Genomic DNA, 18467 nt, shown 5'->3' with positions numbered 1-18467 from the left:
TTTACAAATAACACTCTTGTTTTACTTTTAGGTAGAGAGCCGAAAGATGAAAGTGGTGTTTTTCCTCACTTTCCTTTTGCTCACAGCTCAGTGCGTGCCAGTAAGTAAACTCTTAATGTCTGTTTCTTCAAACTCGCTTTGGTTCATACATTGTGAACTTTTAGTTATAGTAAATTCTCAGAAAAAAAAAAAAAATCCATCATGAGAGCAAAGCCACACTCTCCACTTCAAGAGTTCCTTTGGACCCGAAAGCAGCTCTTCAACCTATTTTAAAAGACCCTATTAGAAAAATAAGAGATTTCAGTCAAGAGAAGTGGGAAGCTTGGGAAGCTATCTTGGCCTTGGAGTATAGCGGTGGTTTTCAATCTTGGCTGCACTTTGGAATCACTAGGTTAAACATTTAGAAATCCTAATGTCTGGGTCCCACCCCCGCAAAATCTGATTTAATTGGTCTGGAGTGTGATGCAGGCACCAGTATTTTTTGTAAACTCCCAGGTGATTGATTATTCCAATGGGCAGCCAAGATTGAGGACCACTGCCTGAGAGAGTAGCAGGTGTGCTGCGGAAGCTGGAATTGCTCTGGAGTAGCTATACCTGTCAACAATCCGTAGCCCAGAGGTAGTAGGTTAAGCAAGACTATAGTTCAAATTGCACAAAGGGAAGAGTATCACTGAGGATTATTTGAGATAATACGACCTGGTGTTAAAAAGGATTAGTGGCTGAGGCTAACGTGTAAGAACCATTCATTCTGTAAACAAAATTTGCTTGAATATCTGTAAGAGATAAGCAATTGTGCTAGTTGCCAGGATTACATAACGTGAAACATAAATCCATCCTTCAAAGGAAAGCAGAGTCTAAATTTTCGATTTCATGACTATTATCATTACTGTAAATGTCCTCAGTCTCCATACTTTGCCTCTCAATTTTCACAGGTGCACAGCTTCAACTATGGAATCCTTCGACGTTGCTTCAACTGGAAGGTAATTGCATTCTCTTTCTCCATCTCTCTCTTTTAACCTAAATTAGGGATGCTTACTGTCCCCTACAAGTATATGATTTAGGGAGAAAATATTTTTGACATTTTGAAAAAGCAGTTATTTTCAGGAACATAAGGTATAATTAGAGGATTTTCTCTAAGGTAAAAACTAAGAATCTAGGGTAGAAACCGTAAGAAATCACCTGATCGCTATAAGTAGGAATTCTGTAGACAGTCCCTGCCAGCTGGGGTGAATTATCACCAAAACAATGGACCGTCTTCAGGCCTGTGAAAGTGATCCACGCAAGCCCTGAGTCACCTCTTGTCTAAGTGAACCTCCTCCGTATACAACTTGTTTAGCTACTTGTCTTTTGCAAATAAGAAGATAACATAAGTCATACAATTTCATTTATAAATTTAGCAAACTCTGATTTAAATAGAAGTTAATTAACCAGAATCCAGAAACCACGGTTTATGTTTTTGCAAATTACTGTCATGTCTTTACTTTTCAGAGGGTCCATCAAAGGCTGACCTCACAGAGACCACTAATACCTCACACTGGACACTTGTTAAACGTGTCCACTATGATATTCAAAATTCCTCATAAAAAGTTCTGTGTAATAAATTCCTTTAGAAGACTTTACCTCAACTGACAAATTTCTACTCTTTTTTTTTTTTTTTTTACCAAGCAAGCTCGGAGATAAATTTGTATTTATTTCCAGTAATTGTCTTTATTATAGATTTTGATATATAGATTGTGGCCTCTTGGTATATTGCTTGCTGCCTTTGCATATTCCTGAAGGTGCTTGGAGTATCTTTGAAAGCTCGGTTTCTGCTCCTAGAGAACTGCCAAAGCACAGAGCCACTGCTGCCCACCTTGGCTCCATGCCTCCTTCACCTTCATAGTCTGGACAGAAGGGTGGAAATAAATGATTATGCTCCTGGGTCCCCTCATTATTTTTTTTACTAGAGTTAATATCGGGAAACCTTCGGTGCCGTTACTCATCTCAGTTAACTCCTGACTCCCTTTCTCTTCTACATGATTGTCCAATTTCCATTCCAATAAGCACCAGCTTCTTTAGTAATGACATTTTTGTAATGTCTTTTAAAAATGTCTTCTTATATTCTTCAGAATATTTAAAATTAGATTTGAACTGAAACAAAATTTTCTAACAATTAAACGTCAGGTAACCGCTTTTCCCCCTTTTCTTACAGCAAATTCACAAGTTCTATGAACTTCTGCATGACTGTGTAAGTTTTTATTCTTGGTTTTTCAATCGTTAATCAAGACTTGGAAGAGGATGATTCGGGAAAGCAAAGAGAAAGACGAGGAAATGTGAAACTGTGTTTGAGAGTTTTATCATAATACTGGCTACTTTTCCAGTGTCTTCTTTTTCATAAAACTCTGAATCATTATTTATGAATTTAAAATGTTCCCCATCCTAAGAAAATTGCTGATTAATGGAAGAACTGAAACTTGGGATCTGTCTGAAAAGCATTATAATTCCTTGAAAATGCTGAAGACAGTTATTAACCATTAATCCTCTCAAACTTCAATTATAAGATTTCCTACTAAAAATTTCTGAGAAGAAAATTATTTAAAAAAGAAACAGTCATTTAAATCCTTATAACTTTGATTTTTAAAATATATCCAGAACTGTTTTTGTCTAGTTTCCAGAAATTTTACAATAATGTGTGGTTGTTTATGTTCCTCTTGCTTGGGGTGCATAGTGTTTCTTGAAACTGTGGATTAACCATTTTGGGGAAATTATTAGCTATTATCTCATCAAATATTACTTCTTCCCTAGTCTCTTTCTACTTTCCATATGTTTTTTATGCTCTTTTCTATCCTTCTGTCCCTCTCTGCTGCAGTCTAAATATTTTTTCTGATCTGTCTTACAGTTTATTATCTTCACTTGTACTTAATCTGATGTTAAACCAATCTATTCAATTCTTAATTACGACTATATTTTTCAGTTCTAAATGTCCATTTGGTGCCAAAAGTTGCCATCTTATCTTTTAATCTCTTGACCATTTTAATCACAATTATTTTAAAGTCAGTGTCTAATAACTCTAACTTTTTGGATCTCCTGAGGGTCTACTTCTACTGTCTACCTTTTTGTTTTTCAGTTGAATCTTGCCCCTGCCTTCCCCTTTGAATTCTTTTGGGGAGGGGGCCTGGTTCCTTTTGATTGAATAGGAAACATTGTTTATGAAAATTGTAGAGACAACTTGAGGTTCCGGACCAAGTTATCTTCCTCAAAAAGTGATGTGCTGTAGACTCTGGGAACAGCATTCTCAGACCAGCTATTCTAATCAGAGGCTGAGAGAATTATCACAAGTCCCTCTGGTTCACCCCTTACTCCTGGGTGAGGCCCCTGGGATTCCATCCAAAAGCCTGGTTACTTACCAGGTCCCCTTCTCTCTGGCAGCTCTTGAATTTGAACATTTATTCCCCAGACCTGTGAGTAGGTCAAAAGCTGTACTCAGCATCTTGGTACTACTTTTGGAATTGCCAATTGCCTTGAGGGAAAGAGTAGGGTCACATGACATCCTAGGATCCTGGCTTCACTACAGTCTCGGGTCTCTAAAGCCCCCCTGTCTTAGAACTCTGCTACCTTCAAACGGATGCTGTTTTTAAAATTTTTTTATCCAACTCTTCTAGTCGTTCTCCCCAGAAGGATTGGCTGAACCAACAAGGTTGCAAACAGAATATTCAATTTTCTTTTAAAGAAATAAAATATTTTAAATTTCATTGATTTCCTCTCATACACATACAGAGTAGAGGAAGTTGGTTCTAAGGAACTGAAACTAAGAAGATATGGTATTGATTGAAAATTCTTCTCTCCCTACCTATATAACTTAAAATATTATTTTCATACAAATAATAGCTATATGATTTTTATGTGTCAAGTATTTATACATGCATTTTGGTCTCATCAGTGGAAATCAAAAAAGATGGAGGTCCTAGACATTATGCCACCATTTCCACTAATGGACGACGACCCTTTTATGGATCCTGCTCCATCTGAGGCTGTTTTCCCTGATGTACAGGAAGAGTCGTGATCAATGACGCTGTCCAGGAACTTCGCAGCCAAGAGCAGCTTCTTCCTCTAGGCATTGTTTAATACCTCAGCTGGCGATCAAAGACACTTCACTGCTCCTTGTAACACAGTGTAACCCTTTTCCATATCCTGAATAGAGTACAATGCCTCAATAAAAATTTTACATCATTATATTATCTCCAGTGGAATGTCTTTTTCCATCATGATCAGCATTTTCAAGAGGGATCAGGAAAATGAGCAAAGTGATGTAGCACTGTCTCAAACCACACCAAGCCACAAAGTCTTGACCAGGGTCATCTCGTGGGGTTAAGAGAATGCCCCACTTCCATGACCTTATTATCTAAACCTAATTACCATGGCCGGGCGCGGTGGCTCACGCCTGTAATCCTAGCACTCTGGGAGGCCGAGGTCAGGAGTTTGAGACCAGCCTGAGCAAGAGCGAGACCCCATCTCTACTAAAAATAGAAAGAAATGATTTGGACAGCTAATAAATAAACAAACAAACCTAATTACCTCCCAAAAGCCCCGCCTCCAAATACCAAATGCCATCATACTGGGGACTAGGGCTTCAACACAGGAATTTGGGGGGAACACAATTCAGTCCACAGCAGCCTCAGTGCTTGGGTTGGATGACCTTGGGCACATTACTCAACCTCGCTGTGTCTCAGTTTTCTCACCTGTAAAATGGACATGGAAATCGTTCCTGGCTCCGAGTGCTGGTGAGGAGAGAGCAGACTGTAACCAGCTTGGAACGGCGTCTGCGGCGTGGTCAGTGCGAGCTGTAGCGTGAGTCCCGTTTACTAGTAGCCACTAGTTCTCAGGGTGCTGGGGACAAACGCGGACACTTTAGGCGGCAGCCGAGCTCTGCACGCGGATCGGGCTGAGCTCAGCCAGGTCAGCACCCATCACTGGCCTCAGGAGTCGGCACTGAATACCTGGAACCAGCCCAGGTGCCCGGGCGCGCCCACGTGTGCACAGCCAGCCTCCTGCACGGAGCATCGGGCTGCGCTGCCACCTCCTGGCCTTGCCTGGTATTTCCTGCCTTTCCCTCCTGCCTTCTCTCGGCATCTCTGTCCCGTTTTCTCCCTTCTCAGGGGAAAATCTCCAAGGATTCTTGGCAGCCATTTCTCGGTGGCCAAAGATCCCTCTTCCCTCTTCAGGGCGGCTGCAGCCGAGGGACTGACACTGATCCTGGTTCTGTCCCTGCTTCAGTCTCCAACGCAGGGATTCGGGAAGGCCAGCGGTCAGGCAGCGGGGACAGCACTGCGGAGTCTGTTTAAGCTCCTGGAGTCTGTTGAACCTGGTTCTCCCTGTTGCAGGTCCGTCAGACTCAACACCCACTTTCAAGCACAAATATTTTATAATGCTCAGGTGCATTTCCAGTAATGACATGCGTAGATGAAACAATCCACCTGCACGCTTAACTTCAAAATATAAATAGAAAGCTCTAACTGTACAACCAAGCAGAACTAAAGAGAGTAATTTGTAGTGGAACAACAGGTATTGCAAAGGGCAGATTCGCAGGCATGACTCTGTTAGGCAGGTCTCGGCGGATGCAAGAGCCACAGACGCAAACGGCAGCAGGTGTTGCCATTTGTGATAGTTTTCCAAAATGGTGGGCAACTCCTGGGAAAGTTCCAGATAAATCAAAGTTCAATGTTGCCTGGATCCACCTGACAACCACTGCTCCAGGCTCTTTGGAGAAAAGCACTGCGTGAACGGTAAAACACTCACACACACCGGTGGGTCATTACTGTCCCGCCCCAAGGGGGACCCAGGCATTCTCAGGCCTCAGGCCATGGTCAGTCACCCCTGACTGTCACAGGAGCTCACGACCTATCTTTGTTATGTGGGTCACCTGAATTGCCAAGTCCTCCAGAAATGAAGTTCCTTGACAAAGAAGCTTCACAAACCCAGAAAAGTGACATTAACATGTGCCCTGTGACTCTGAGGCAATTTCTCACTCTTACCTAAAAATAAAACAGCACAACTTCTCAATAATTTCTGAACTATTTAAGATTTTTTTTTAAAAAAGGCCGATTTCAGGCAAAATTGGGAAGCCATATGAATTTGCCAACTCCATACCCCATCCTTTTTTTTTTTTTTCCTTTTTCTCCTGTCCTAGGGATTGGCATCTCCTATTCTCAAAACGTCTCTACCAAATCTGGAAAGGTTCCAGTGTTGGTCATTTACACTTTTAATCCCCATGGTACTCTTCAGACTACTGAGATAACCTTGATGTCACTGATTTCCAACATTTGAGCTGTTGCTGCCACAGGGAAAGAGATTGCCCAGAGTGTAACCAACAGAATCATTCTAAATTGGAAAGTTCCTAAAGTAAAAGGCTCAGAAGGGGACTGCTATGGCAGGAAATTTTTTAAATATACCAATTTTCTTCACAGATAATCACACAGATTCTCCTTCAAATAGAAATAGCTGCATTGACAAAGTGTCTTCAGAGACTAAACTGATAGAGATGATAATGGAAGAATGAGCTAATTAGTAATTAGAAACCAAATTAGAAACAAATTAGAAACTAAAACTACAGCCAACCAGGCAGACTACTGTTACTGAAAAACTTCGACGACTACTCAATTTGATTAGGGTACAATTGACAGAGATTCACTCAAAGATTTTAGTGGTGTCTTGTGTGCAGCTAATGAAATGACTCAAAGGGCCAGCTCAACATGGGCCGACTCCAAAAGAGGAAGCTGACTGACTTAAAGAGACAGAAGTTGATTGGCCCTTAACGTTGAAATTAATGGAGATACAACTGTCCTGTCCTGTTGGTCAAGATGGAAAGGACAAAGCATATGACTTGATAGAAGCCCTTCTAGAAACTGGTTGCACAAATCTTCAGACTGAAAGAAGATCCAATGACGTTGGATCTCACAGGAAAAGTGAGGGTGTAGTTACCAAAGCATGCTGGTGGCCTTAGAGGTGGTAAATGTTTATCTCGTGGGATAGAGCTCCGATTTGTAATCTTTGCCCTGACATCAGTAAACGTGGAGTTGGGGAGATGTGGAGCAGTGCACCCTAAGATGGTGTTTCCTCCACACAGGTAGATAGACACAAATATCCTCAGCAGCAGAGATTATAAAATACAGTAAAATAATTAGGAAGTGATGAATTTTGAGTACTTATGATCTTTGTGTTTCATATAATTTGTTTACTTATAATTTATATAATTCGATTTTTAATAATGGCTGTGTTTAACAGCCAGCTCACAAAATTTCTGAAAAATGAACGATCAGCTCCAGCATACCTCTAGGCACACATATCTAATCAAAAGACAAAAAGCAGCAGAGACAAGGGAAACCTGCAGTGCACAAAGAATATATTATTGTGTTTCTAGACACAGCACAGAAACTTGTGAAAAGTTGTAAAATGAAAGGAGCAATAGAGATCCTGGTGGACACAACTGTAAAGTGCCACGCTGGGACTTTTCCTTCTCAGCTTTACTTTATGTAGAAAAACATGTGCATTAGTAAAGAATCCAGAAGAAGAAAGAGAAAGGAAATAAACCGATTGGGCTGTCATCACGGATGCACCTGCTAACGTAGGAAAAAGAAATGGCAGAGAAGGGAGAACAGCTGGGCAAAAACAGAGCAGGGGATACGGACATTCAGACCACAGTAGCCAGTAAGAGCAAATATCTTGGTTATAATCCTAAAAGAAGATACTTGAAGGACAGCAGAGCTGGGGAGCAGCAGAACACAAAGGGTCTTACCTACCTTGCTGAGGGCTCCAAACAGTAGGCGACTGCAGTATCTCCTGCTCCTATTTGCATTTTAGAAAGCTTTTTGTGGTGAAGATGGAGAAAGGTTGGAGGGCGGGGTGGGACAGACAGGGAGATCAGTTTAGGAGGCTCCAGAAGCAATCTAAGAACTAAGGCTGGGTTTAAGATGTCCCTTTTGGCTCCAGGCTGAACTATGCAACTATGAGGCCTCCTGTGTCTTCCCTAATCCAGGCCAGCCTGAGTACTGAGTTTGGCACACCAGCACTGATTTTGCAGGTATTTCTTCTGAAGATCTTTGGTATTCCATACTTACAAATTCTCGCTACTGATCCAGTTTTCTTTATCTTTATAACATTAGCCTGAAATGTAGTCATTAACCCATTGTTCATTATGTGGTGCCAACGTTAGGGAACTTCAAACAACCTGAGCTGGTCCAGTGACAGTTCTCTGATGGCAAGTGCCATCTTAGGGTGGTAGCAGTGGTGGAACATGGGTACTCTGTAACACACAGCCATCTCCTTTTTCAAGACAGGTGACAATACTCCTTCTCTTTCAAAAGTTTGTCCCTTAGTGGACTGCTTAAACTATTTCTGAACCCAGAAGGCATCCCCCAGCCCAGGCTATCTTGCCTTTAAGTAAATTCACTTCTTAAAAGAAATCATTAGTAAGAATTCCAATGCCGAATTCAGAAAAATCCAAACCCTTCTCTAACCTCTTCCACTTCTGCAGTTGCTCCAAGTAGCTCCCTCCAATCTTATGGAACCCTAATCATTAGTCTGAAATGAGAAGATTGCTTTTAACATCCAGTAATGTTAATTCAGTAGCATACCCCTAATAAAAGAACTCCCCTCACCATTTCTACTTGCCTCACCTTTTATTAAGAATAAGATACTTTTCTCAAAATCTGAAAAAAGGGAACCATGACCAGGGATTAAGTGAACATAATATCTATTTTTATTACGAAACATTAAATTTTGACACATTGCTTCATTTGCTTTTTAAAAATCTATTATCTGACTTAAACCTATTCAGCAAAAACGCCAATAAATTATATAAATCAGGGTTTGGGTCTTTAAAAACTAGGAAGATAATATGTTTTATGATAATCAATACTAAATCTGAGTTGTATAAGCTGTTAACTTATAATCTGCTTTAGATGTTTAGCTTAAAATAAAATGAAAACCAACCATGTTAACACACTGCTGCAAAAGTTTCTCAGAACCGCCCTCCACATCACCCGTGTTGTGTGTCAGCATCCTTGGCTTCTTCACTGAGGTACCCAATGCAGCCATGTCGGGTGTCAAGGCACTCGTTCTAAACTGTCCTACCCTGCACGTCTTAGAAGTCACATCGCATGGAGGGCTGATGATGTGTGTTGTCCCTCAGCCCAGGCTATCTTGCTTTCAGGTAAACTCGTTTCTTTAAAAGAAAATCATCAGCTAGGAACTCAAATGCTGAATGTAGGAATAATGATTCCAATTCAATACACATTAAATCAAATGTGTTAGTACTTAAAGTCACAAATTCTGAAAAGTAAATAATCAATGAACTAAGGCAAATAGCACTGCCACCACATGCCTTAAAATGGTATATTTTTTGATGTCTGACGCTCTTTGCAAATTATATTTTGGGATAATTTAGATGAATTTAAATAAAAGATGATATGTTTTCTGCATATAGTTCAGCAAGGGTTTTTCAGCATGGGTGGCAACATTTAAAAAATACATCAATAGTCTTATTAGCCGTTTCCACTTGGTTTCTAAATCTTTATTTTCTGTGGAGGCAAACCAAAGTACTGTCTTAAGATTCCATCCTCAAAGTTACAATATAATCTCTACCGTTCCTAGAGATTTTAAAGCTAGATACTATCCTGGTCCTTGTCGGCATCTTCATTTTCATCATCCTCATCTTCTTGGTCTCCAGATTCAAGTTCATCCTCTTCTACAATCTAGATTTAAAAAATACTATTTAATATTATGAAGACTGGTTCAAGTCACATTCAACACGTAATGATATATACACCCTGTTGATAAATTCTGTATTCTAGTAATTACAGTAGAAAACCAGCCATCTGATTTCTTTAATTTAATGCTCAAGGCTCCCTATCATTTTTAATATGAATGAGATTTATCAGTTAACTTTGTTGATGAAATGGCTATACCTCTCTACACATACATCTGAACCAAATATGGTAAAAGATAATGGCATACTTAGGTTATGACAGTCTTGCCACCCAAAGAGCAATCGAATCAATTCACTCTATAGGCTCAAGATCCAAAAGACAATAGTCTACAAGTGCTGGAAACTGAGCTTAATCTGTGTCTTAAGTCAATTCACTCAACACAGTGAAAGCAATGTAGATGATACCATATACATGAACCCACATATCTATGCCTATAATATAGGTACAATTTTTCCATGCGAAATTAAAAATTTTAAAGATGCATTACAAAGAAAAATATAAATCATATTTGGAAATATTTTAATCTTACTGGATAACCAAGATCCTTGAGTTTTCTCTTCAATGAAAATATTTTTTGATCTTGTTCGGCCAAGAGCACCAAGAGATCATCTTGCTCTTTTTTGGAATCTGTAATTTCCAACTCTAGTTTGTCTTTCTCGTTTTGTAAAATGGCAACGGTACTGTTACATGAATCCAGCTGTTCTTTAATGGCAGTTCTTTCCTCAGACAGAGCTTTAATTTCATTCTAGGAAACGAAAAGTAAAGTTAATAATCTAAAATTAGTACTTGCTTTCCTAGAGTTTTTAACAAAGTTTGTTCCTATGATAAATCACTGTACTTGTTCAATCTAAAGAGTTTAGGGGTGAAGGTTGAGGGTATATCCAGTAACATGAGGATTTGTTAGACTATTCATCCAAGATGGTTATTGTGAAAAATAGAGTTTAACATACAAAATATAGTTTTAGTTAGCTATTCCTCAAAAAATCCTTAAGGGATTAAAAAAAGCAATACTATTTCAGATAATTAAAGGAGCAAATGGAGACACAAAACATTTTACAGCAGAAGCCTGGTTAGCATTAGAATTAGAACTCAAAGTTAAAAAAAAAAACTTTATCGGCTGGGTGCAGTGGCTCATGCCTGTAATCCTAGCACTTTCAGAGGCTGAGGCAGGAGGATCGCTAGAAGCCGGGAGTTCGAGACCAGCTTGAGTAAGAGCGAGACCCCGTCTCTACAAAAATAGAAAAAAATTAGCCGGGTATGGTGGCATACGCCAGTAGTCCCAGCTACACGGGAGCTGAGGCAGGAGGATCACTGGAGCCCAGAAACTGGAGATTACAGTGAACTATGATGAGGCCACTGCATTCCAACATGGGTGACAGAGAAATATCCTGTCTCAAAAAAAAAAAAATTATCCCAATTTCATGCATATAATTAAATGGGAAAGAGTAATAGCTTCAAATAAAGTCTATCATTTAAAAATAAAATAATTTGGGCACAATCCAGAAAGCACAGTTATGTATTATCTTCATTTTTCTGATTTTTTTCTTCATGCCTTTTACTTTTTATTAATGTTAAGTTACCTCATTCCTTTCTCATGTTATTTATTCTGATGGCTGGCAGGAATTAATGTGTCTGTGTTTCTCAGCCTTATGGAAAGCCTACATGTAGCTTATGTATTAGCCAAATTTGTAATCCTTGTTTTGTTATTGTGATTAGATATTGATGCTGGAAAGAAAACTCAAGATATTTTCAATGAATTTTACTCTCATACTACATGCATATACATTCTTATTTTACATATTCAATATCATTATCTGAAATGGCATTAAAGAAACTTCACTTGCACCATCTTTAATCATCAAAATAGAGGCCAGGTGCAGTGGTTCACACCTATAATCCTGACACTCTGGGAGACCGAGGTGGGAGGACCACTTGAGGCCAGGAGTTCAAGACCAGCCTGAGCAAGAACGAGATCCTCATCTCTACTAAAAATAGAAAAAATTAGCTGGGCATGGTGGTGTGCACCTGTAGTCCCAGCTACTCAGGAGGCTGAGGCAGGAGGATCACTTGAGCTCAGGAGTTTGAGGTTACAGTGAGCTATGATGATGCCACTGCACTCTAGCTGGGGCAACTGAGTGAGACTCTGTCTCCAGATAGATAGATAAATAAATAAAGCAAGCATCAAAATAGAAATGGAAATGTTGTGAGATAAAATTACACCCCATGAACTTTCTTCATAAATCTAAGAATTTGAGAGATTAAAATAAATGTAACAAAATTTCACGGAGTGCATTTCATATTATCTGTAATAAATAAAATTTTACCAAAAACTAACCTTTAATTCTTTAGTCTCTTGTAATAATGCTGACAGTCTTCCTTCTACATCAGTAGTTTTAGCAGCTATTACAGTCTCACCGTCTCCTTGTACAGGAACTGATTCTGCCTAGGAGAACAAAGTAGGAAAAAAAATGTTTCTTTAAAGTCGCAAATAATCAATCTCAACTCCCATTGCAAATAATCAATCTCAACTCCCAAAGTGGTGATTTAATTTTCTTGCTATTTTGAAATTTTACTTTCAATGACAGAAAATATAATTATTTATGTAATTTATGTGTAAAACAAAGTGCTCTCCACTGACAGATGAGCTGTCATCAGAGTGGAGCAGCATCCCATCCCATCTGAGTACAAGGAAGGCTGGGCTAAGTTGCCTCAAGGTCAGCCCAGAAAACTAATCAATGAGGCAGCTCTAACGTAATTATAATGCAGCATTTAATAAGCAGGGATTATTTTTCAAAGCCATTCTCTCATAAGCTTCTTTTAAGTCCATACTGTCATCTCAGAGAGACAGGTAGACAAATTGAGCCAAATGCCATTAATTAGTGAAATGCAAATAGGAGGTACTCTTAAATCAGGTTTTCAGTCTTTCCCTATCTTTTTTCTAAAATACCAGGAAGTGGGGTGATGATACAACAAATACCTAAAAATGTGGAAGTGGCTTTGGAACTGGATAATGAGTAGAGGCTGGAAGAGTTCAGAGGTGCATGTCAGATAAAGCCTACATTACCTTGAAGAGATTGCTGGTAGAAATATGGACATTAAAAGGGATTCTGGTGAGGGCTCAGAAAGAGAAGAGGGAAGTTGTGGAGAAAGCTTGTATGGTGGTAGAGATACACATATATCATCATGAACAAAATGCAGAAATGTAAGAGTTAAAGGTACTTTTGGTGAGGTTTCAGATGGAAATTAGGAACATGTTATTGGAAATTAGAGGAAAGGCTACTTGTTATAAAGCAGCAAAGAACTTCACCAAATTGTGTTCAGTGTTTTGTGGAAAGTAGAGCTTCTAAGTAATGAACCTGGATATTTTGCTGAAGAGATTTCTAATCAAACTGTTGGAGTGTGGCCTGGTTTCTCCTTGCTGCTTATAGTAAAATGTGAGAAGGGTAGAGATAAATTGAAGAATCAAAACTTCAAGATTTGGAAAATTCACAGCCTATCTATATTGTAAAAAGTGAGAAAGTGCGTTCTGCAGAAAACATCAAGGGTTTTTTGATAACTTTATACCCATCAGAACAGAAAGGCTGCCAGCTTGGACTGAAGGATATAACAGAGCAAAATTAAGCAACCAAATAAACCAACCTGGTGAGTTTGGTCATAAAATGGCTGCCACCATGAACAAGAAACCTCTGTTACTAAAACACTAGCTAGCGAGTAATCTAAAGAGAAGGTGTTATCTGATGAATTTGCTTCTTTTTCACTGTGACTGAGAAATATTAATAATATAGCAAGCTTGGGGTACTACCTTTCAAAAGGAAAAAAAAGAATTAACTTACAAATGTTTTTGTTTGCTGTAGCAGCTCCTGCTTTTCTGTCTGTAGTTTGGTGATCTCTACAGATTGTGAGTTTAACTGAGACTTTAATGTTGCCAGTTCCTAAGAGACAAAAATAGCTGAGCTGTAACATTAAATAGTATTAATTTCATCAAGAACTGTCTATTTACAGGAAAAAATTTTAAAAAATAATTTCCTTTCTTGACCCTCCTTTCTAAAATCATAGCTTCCAAGTTTTAAAATCTAACTCTAAAGAACTATTCTTGAACTTTGGGTTCAAGATAAAAAATTCAACACATTCATTTACTTCTGCTCCCTCCTGAGATTTCATCCAATCATAAACAAAGGGAGGGAGGGGAGGAAGGAAGGAAGGAAGGCAGGAAGGAAGGAAGGAAGGAAGGAAGGGAGGGAGGGAGGGAGGGAGGAAGGGAGGGAGGGAGGGAGGGAGAAAGGGATGGAGAGGAAGGGACAGAGAAATAGAGTAGAAGAAGGGAGAGAGGGAAAGAGGAAGGGACAGCAGGAGGAAGAAACCTACAAGGACAAAGAGAGTAAGAGAAAAGGGCAATAAATTTGGGGAATTTCAGAGAGCAAATAACAACGGTAACTAATTCAGCACTGAAAAACCTGAAAACTGAGGTTGACTATTTGAGAAAGTCTAGCTGGTACTTACAATGAATGCATTAACTACCAAAAGGTTCAGGAAATGCTACCATTAGATATGTCTAGAAGTATAAGTAAAAATGGGGTTAAAATCTGCAGGGCTGGTTAGAAGCCTGTTTAAGAGACAGACCATCAGATCTCTGTCCCAATCTTATACACTGGGCAAGTGTTCCTCCTCACCTGGCTGAAATAGAGGTTTATTATTTAGAAGAGCAAAACAGGACATCTTTAGACTAGGATCCACCAAACACTGATGAAAAGTAGTGTTATAGTAAAAACTGGGGAATTAATTGAAAGTTCACATTAATGTTGGAATTTTCAAACTTCTCTCCCTCACAACAGTACAGAATAAAGAAAAGCAATTATAAAGGTGGCTCTCAACCAGGGATGCTCCCTCCTAATCCCCCCAAGACACTGGGTAATGTCTGGAGACACTGAGTAAGTGGTGGGATGCTGACATATAAAAAGCCCTTTTTTTTTTGTTCTCTTTAAAATTCCTATCATGTATGTATGTGGCTTTTAACTTTTTTCTGGTTATCAAAATGAGTTACATTTAAATTTCTTTATACAGTATTTTATTATATATTATAAAATAACAAAACTGACATTTAAGGTATATATTTTTTAACAATCTAAGATTTATAGAAGAAAATAACTTGGAAAAAGTAAACAACTAAAGTTTCACTGGGAAACATAAATAGTAAAAATTTTTACTTGAAATTTATAGACTAAGGCCATATATTAATAACTTAATTCCCTTTAATTTTAATATAGTTTTCATGTAGGTAGACTTAATAAAACCAAAACAGCATATTAATCTTCCCCACACAAACAAAATATTGTGAACACATACTAGAAACCTGGAAAGCCTCAATAAGTGATTTAAAAAAAAAAAGGTTGGATTTTAGAATCTACTCTAACGTACATGGACACTACCAAAGTAAGACAGTTTCTCTGCGTACAGTTGTTCCTCTCTCAGATCAGCCACGTCAGTTGGCCAGGGTCAACTGACCGGAGAAGGGAGAAGGAAGTCAGTCCTAGCTTGGTAAGGATGGTCACTTCTTACTTTAGTATTGCCTGGATTTTTTTTTTTTTTTAAAGAAGCATGCATTCCTTTTATAATAAGAAAGGAAGAAGGGAAGGAAGAAAAGAGAAGGAAAGAAAGGAAGAAAAAAGCGGGGAAACCCCCCCTCAAACCCAGAACCTGTTTAGGGATAATATATACTGATAAGCAATCTGATACTTTTCTAGATTTTCCTAATTAGTATATTATTTAATTCTACATGTCAACAGCTCTTTTCCCTCTTTTCTGGCTCTTTTGTTGAACAAATACATTTAATTTTCTCATTAGACAAAGATAAATGATCTAGTTTAATAGGAATTTATAAATACTACAAATTAACCAAGTAGAAAAAAGTTTAATTTGCTTTTCTAGATTTTTTAAGTTACCAGAGAAGAAAAAGTTTATTTTGCTTTTCAGTTGGAGTCATGTAATTGAGATATACACAAGTTTACCTCCTGTTATTCCCTTTTCCAATTCTAAAATTCAACATTTTCCTGATAGAATGGTTTAAACACCCAGTACATTTAGTCAAGCAATTATCATAGTCAATACTTATAAGAAAATTAGGCATAAGATTTTATACCTTCATATTTGCAGCTTATAAATATATTTAAATTTTTCTTTGTTAGTTCACTGATAATCTACAAATAATCTGGGTGAGATGCTGAGATTCTGTTAAAAAGAACACCACTGAAAAACGAAAGCAATAAAAAGCAAAATACTATTACATATAATTAAAAATAGCTTCTAGATTTTCAAATGGCTGTCTTAACTCAAATTGTGCTTCCATCTAACAAAGTAGTTCTTGGTTAATGAAACTACAGGGCTGTAACTCTATCATAATTAAAAGAAAATTGGCCAGGCGAGGTGGCTCATGCCTATAATCCTAGCACTCTGGGAGGCCGAGGTGGGAGGATCGCTTTAGGTCAGAAGTTCCAGACCAGCCTGAGCAAGACTGAAACCCCATCTCTACCAAAAATAGAAGAAATTAGCCGTGTGTGGTGGCATGCACCTGGAGTCCCAGCTAGTCACGAGGCTGAGACAGGGGAATCACTTGAGCCCAGGAGTTTGAGGTTGCAGTGAGCTACGATGATGCCACTGCACTCTATCCAAGGCAACAGAGAGACTCTGTCAAAAAAAAAAAAAAAAAAAAAAAAAAAAAAAAAAAAAAGAAAAAAGAAAAGAAAAAGAAAAAACAAACAAAAAAGAAAATAGAACTTGGATCAAGCTAGAAAATTACCTGTTTTAACTCTGCAACTTGTTCAGAATCTCTAGCTGAAGCTGTGGCTAAAGACTCTTCATTCATGCCAGACGTTTGGGAAGATTTCTATAAATAGAAAAGAAATAAACTATGAAATAAATTCAGTCTAAAGAGACAGGCAAAAACCAAACAGCACCATACACATATAAACTATATCTTATACATGCTTACCCCAAAAATTCACATCATTTTAATTTTTATGCCCAAGATAAAATTTCAACATAGTGTATATAATCTACAACTTTTCCATATGTAATTTATTAAATCTAAGCATTTACCTGAGGTCACATGGAGAAAGCATAAAAGCAGATATTTACTGAACAGCTTCCATGTATTAAGAGCATGTCATTTAAATCTCATAACAATGAAACAGATATTACCACCACCAATTTATAGATTAGGAAACAAGTTTAAAGAGGTTCCCTAAGTTGCTTAAATTCAATTAGCTAGGAAGCATGGAAGTTTAGAGAGTGTAACTCTAAAATTCATACTCTAAGAAAAATCTTAATATATGATATTCTGGCTTAAGGGATCCAGCAAAAATAAATAAATAAAAATTTGAAAAAAGAAATAAAGAAAAAGGTAGGGTGAGAATTACTCTTGACCTCTTACTTTAAATTTTTAAACATTTACTTACCAAATTTTCAATCAAAGAGTCCTTTTCAGTCAGCTGACTCTGTAAAAGTTCCTGATTACTTTTTAATTCTTCTATTTCTTCTCGCAACCTACCAATTTCTTCCAGCTGAACGCCATTCATCTGAGCCCCATCGCTGTAAGAACCTTGATGCTGATTGTCTTTTCCTATTAGCCAAGCATAAATTTTCAAAAGCCAGCATGAAACCTAAATTTTTCATTATTTGAACTAGAAGATTCAAATATATAACTTTCTTAATTCAATTACTTTGGCAGCACTTTTGCAATCACATTTCATCTTTGTAGAACAGTGTCTTGATAAAAATAATGAACTGATGATATTTTCAGATTTCTGGGAGGAAAACAGCATAGTCAAACAGTAGACTAAACTGCATGGTCTTGTGATCTATGATTTAAGAATTACAGTTATTTCAATTCCAATTCTGTCAATGAAGACAACATAAAATCCCTTTTAAAAAATCTTCACAAGCACTACAGGATGACACTATTTACAAGCAGTTGAGCTCTTACCATATGCCAGGCACCACTAGAATTTTACATATATTATTTCATTTAATGCTCAGGTGTTATTATTATCTTCAATTTGCAGAAGAGGAAACGGAAAGATCAGTCTTTTTCAACCAACTATACATTTGAATCACCTGAGGAGTCTGCAATAATTCCTGATGCCTGGATCCAACCCCAGACTAATTAAATCAGAAATACTATTGGGGTTTTTCTTTTTTTTTTTAACCAATAAAAAGCATCTCAGGAGATTCTAATGAGCAGCCAGGGTTCAGAGTCTATGGGTCAGATAATCAGGTAGCAAGAAGCTTGGATTTCAATCTCAACTACTCTTAACTACCATGCTACTTTGTTTTAAACTCCAATTTACACGTCATCACTGTGACTAAGGTTACAGAAAGATTAGTCCGTAAAAAGAAGCTGTTTTACTTTGTCTAGCTCCCAAGAATAGAATGACCCAGACCCTACAATAGTGATGGCAAGCTACACTTACCTAGCTGTACTTTAAGAAGATTATACTGATCCTTGTGCTGCTGAATCTGAGATACTTGCTGTGTGACTGCTGTCTGGAGCTGTTCATTTTGACATTTTAATGTAGAAACCTGCTGCCTTAATTCCTCAAGTTGCAGATCCTGTGAAACAAAATATAATTCACGTGTTTTACATTCTTACTAATTACCATTAAGAAGAAGAACAAATTTTAAAAATTAGAGGTTATTTTGGGTTAGTATATTAAAGAACTCAACACTTCC

General features: G+C 37.9%; 1 protein-coding gene and 1 long non-coding RNA gene across 4 annotated transcripts in view; one reads left to right on the top strand and one right to left on the bottom strand.

Annotated features, from left to right (window-relative positions):
* Positions 1-529: 529 nt before the first annotated feature.
* Positions 530-4183, top strand: LOC123624734. The gene is made up of 4 exons (XR_006730192.1): positions 530-618; positions 933-980; positions 2192-2227; positions 3920-4183. It is a non-coding gene; the product is annotated as an uncharacterized LOC123624734 (long non-coding RNA).
* A 4528-nt stretch (positions 4184-8711) lies between these two features.
* Positions 8712-18467, bottom strand: part of USO1 (USO1 vesicle transport factor) — a 55966-nt gene continuing 46210 nt past the window's right edge. For all 3 annotated transcript variants that reach the window (XM_045532831.1, XM_045532832.1, XM_045532833.1), the window contains 7 exons: positions 18209-18347; positions 17195-17358; positions 16537-16623; positions 13577-13675; positions 12079-12186; positions 10273-10488; positions 8712-9728 (listed from right to left, as the gene is read on the bottom strand). In XM_045532831.1, coding sequence (XP_045388787.1) covers positions 9639-9728; positions 10273-10488; positions 12079-12186; positions 13577-13675; positions 16537-16623; positions 17195-17358; positions 18209-18347 — 903 coding nt within the window. In that variant the 3' untranslated portion in view covers positions 8712-9638. The remainder of the gene's footprint in view (positions 9729-10272; positions 10489-12078; positions 12187-13576; positions 13676-16536; positions 16624-17194; positions 17359-18208; positions 18348-18467) is intronic.

This window comes from Lemur catta, chromosome 19 (assembly GCF_020740605.2).
Source record: "Lemur catta isolate mLemCat1 chromosome 19, mLemCat1.pri, whole genome shotgun sequence".
Taxonomy (NCBI): Eukaryota; Metazoa; Chordata; class Mammalia; order Primates; family Lemuridae; genus Lemur; species Lemur catta.
Note: the sequence above shows the minus strand (reverse complement) of the source record. Positions and strands in the feature narration are given on the sequence as shown.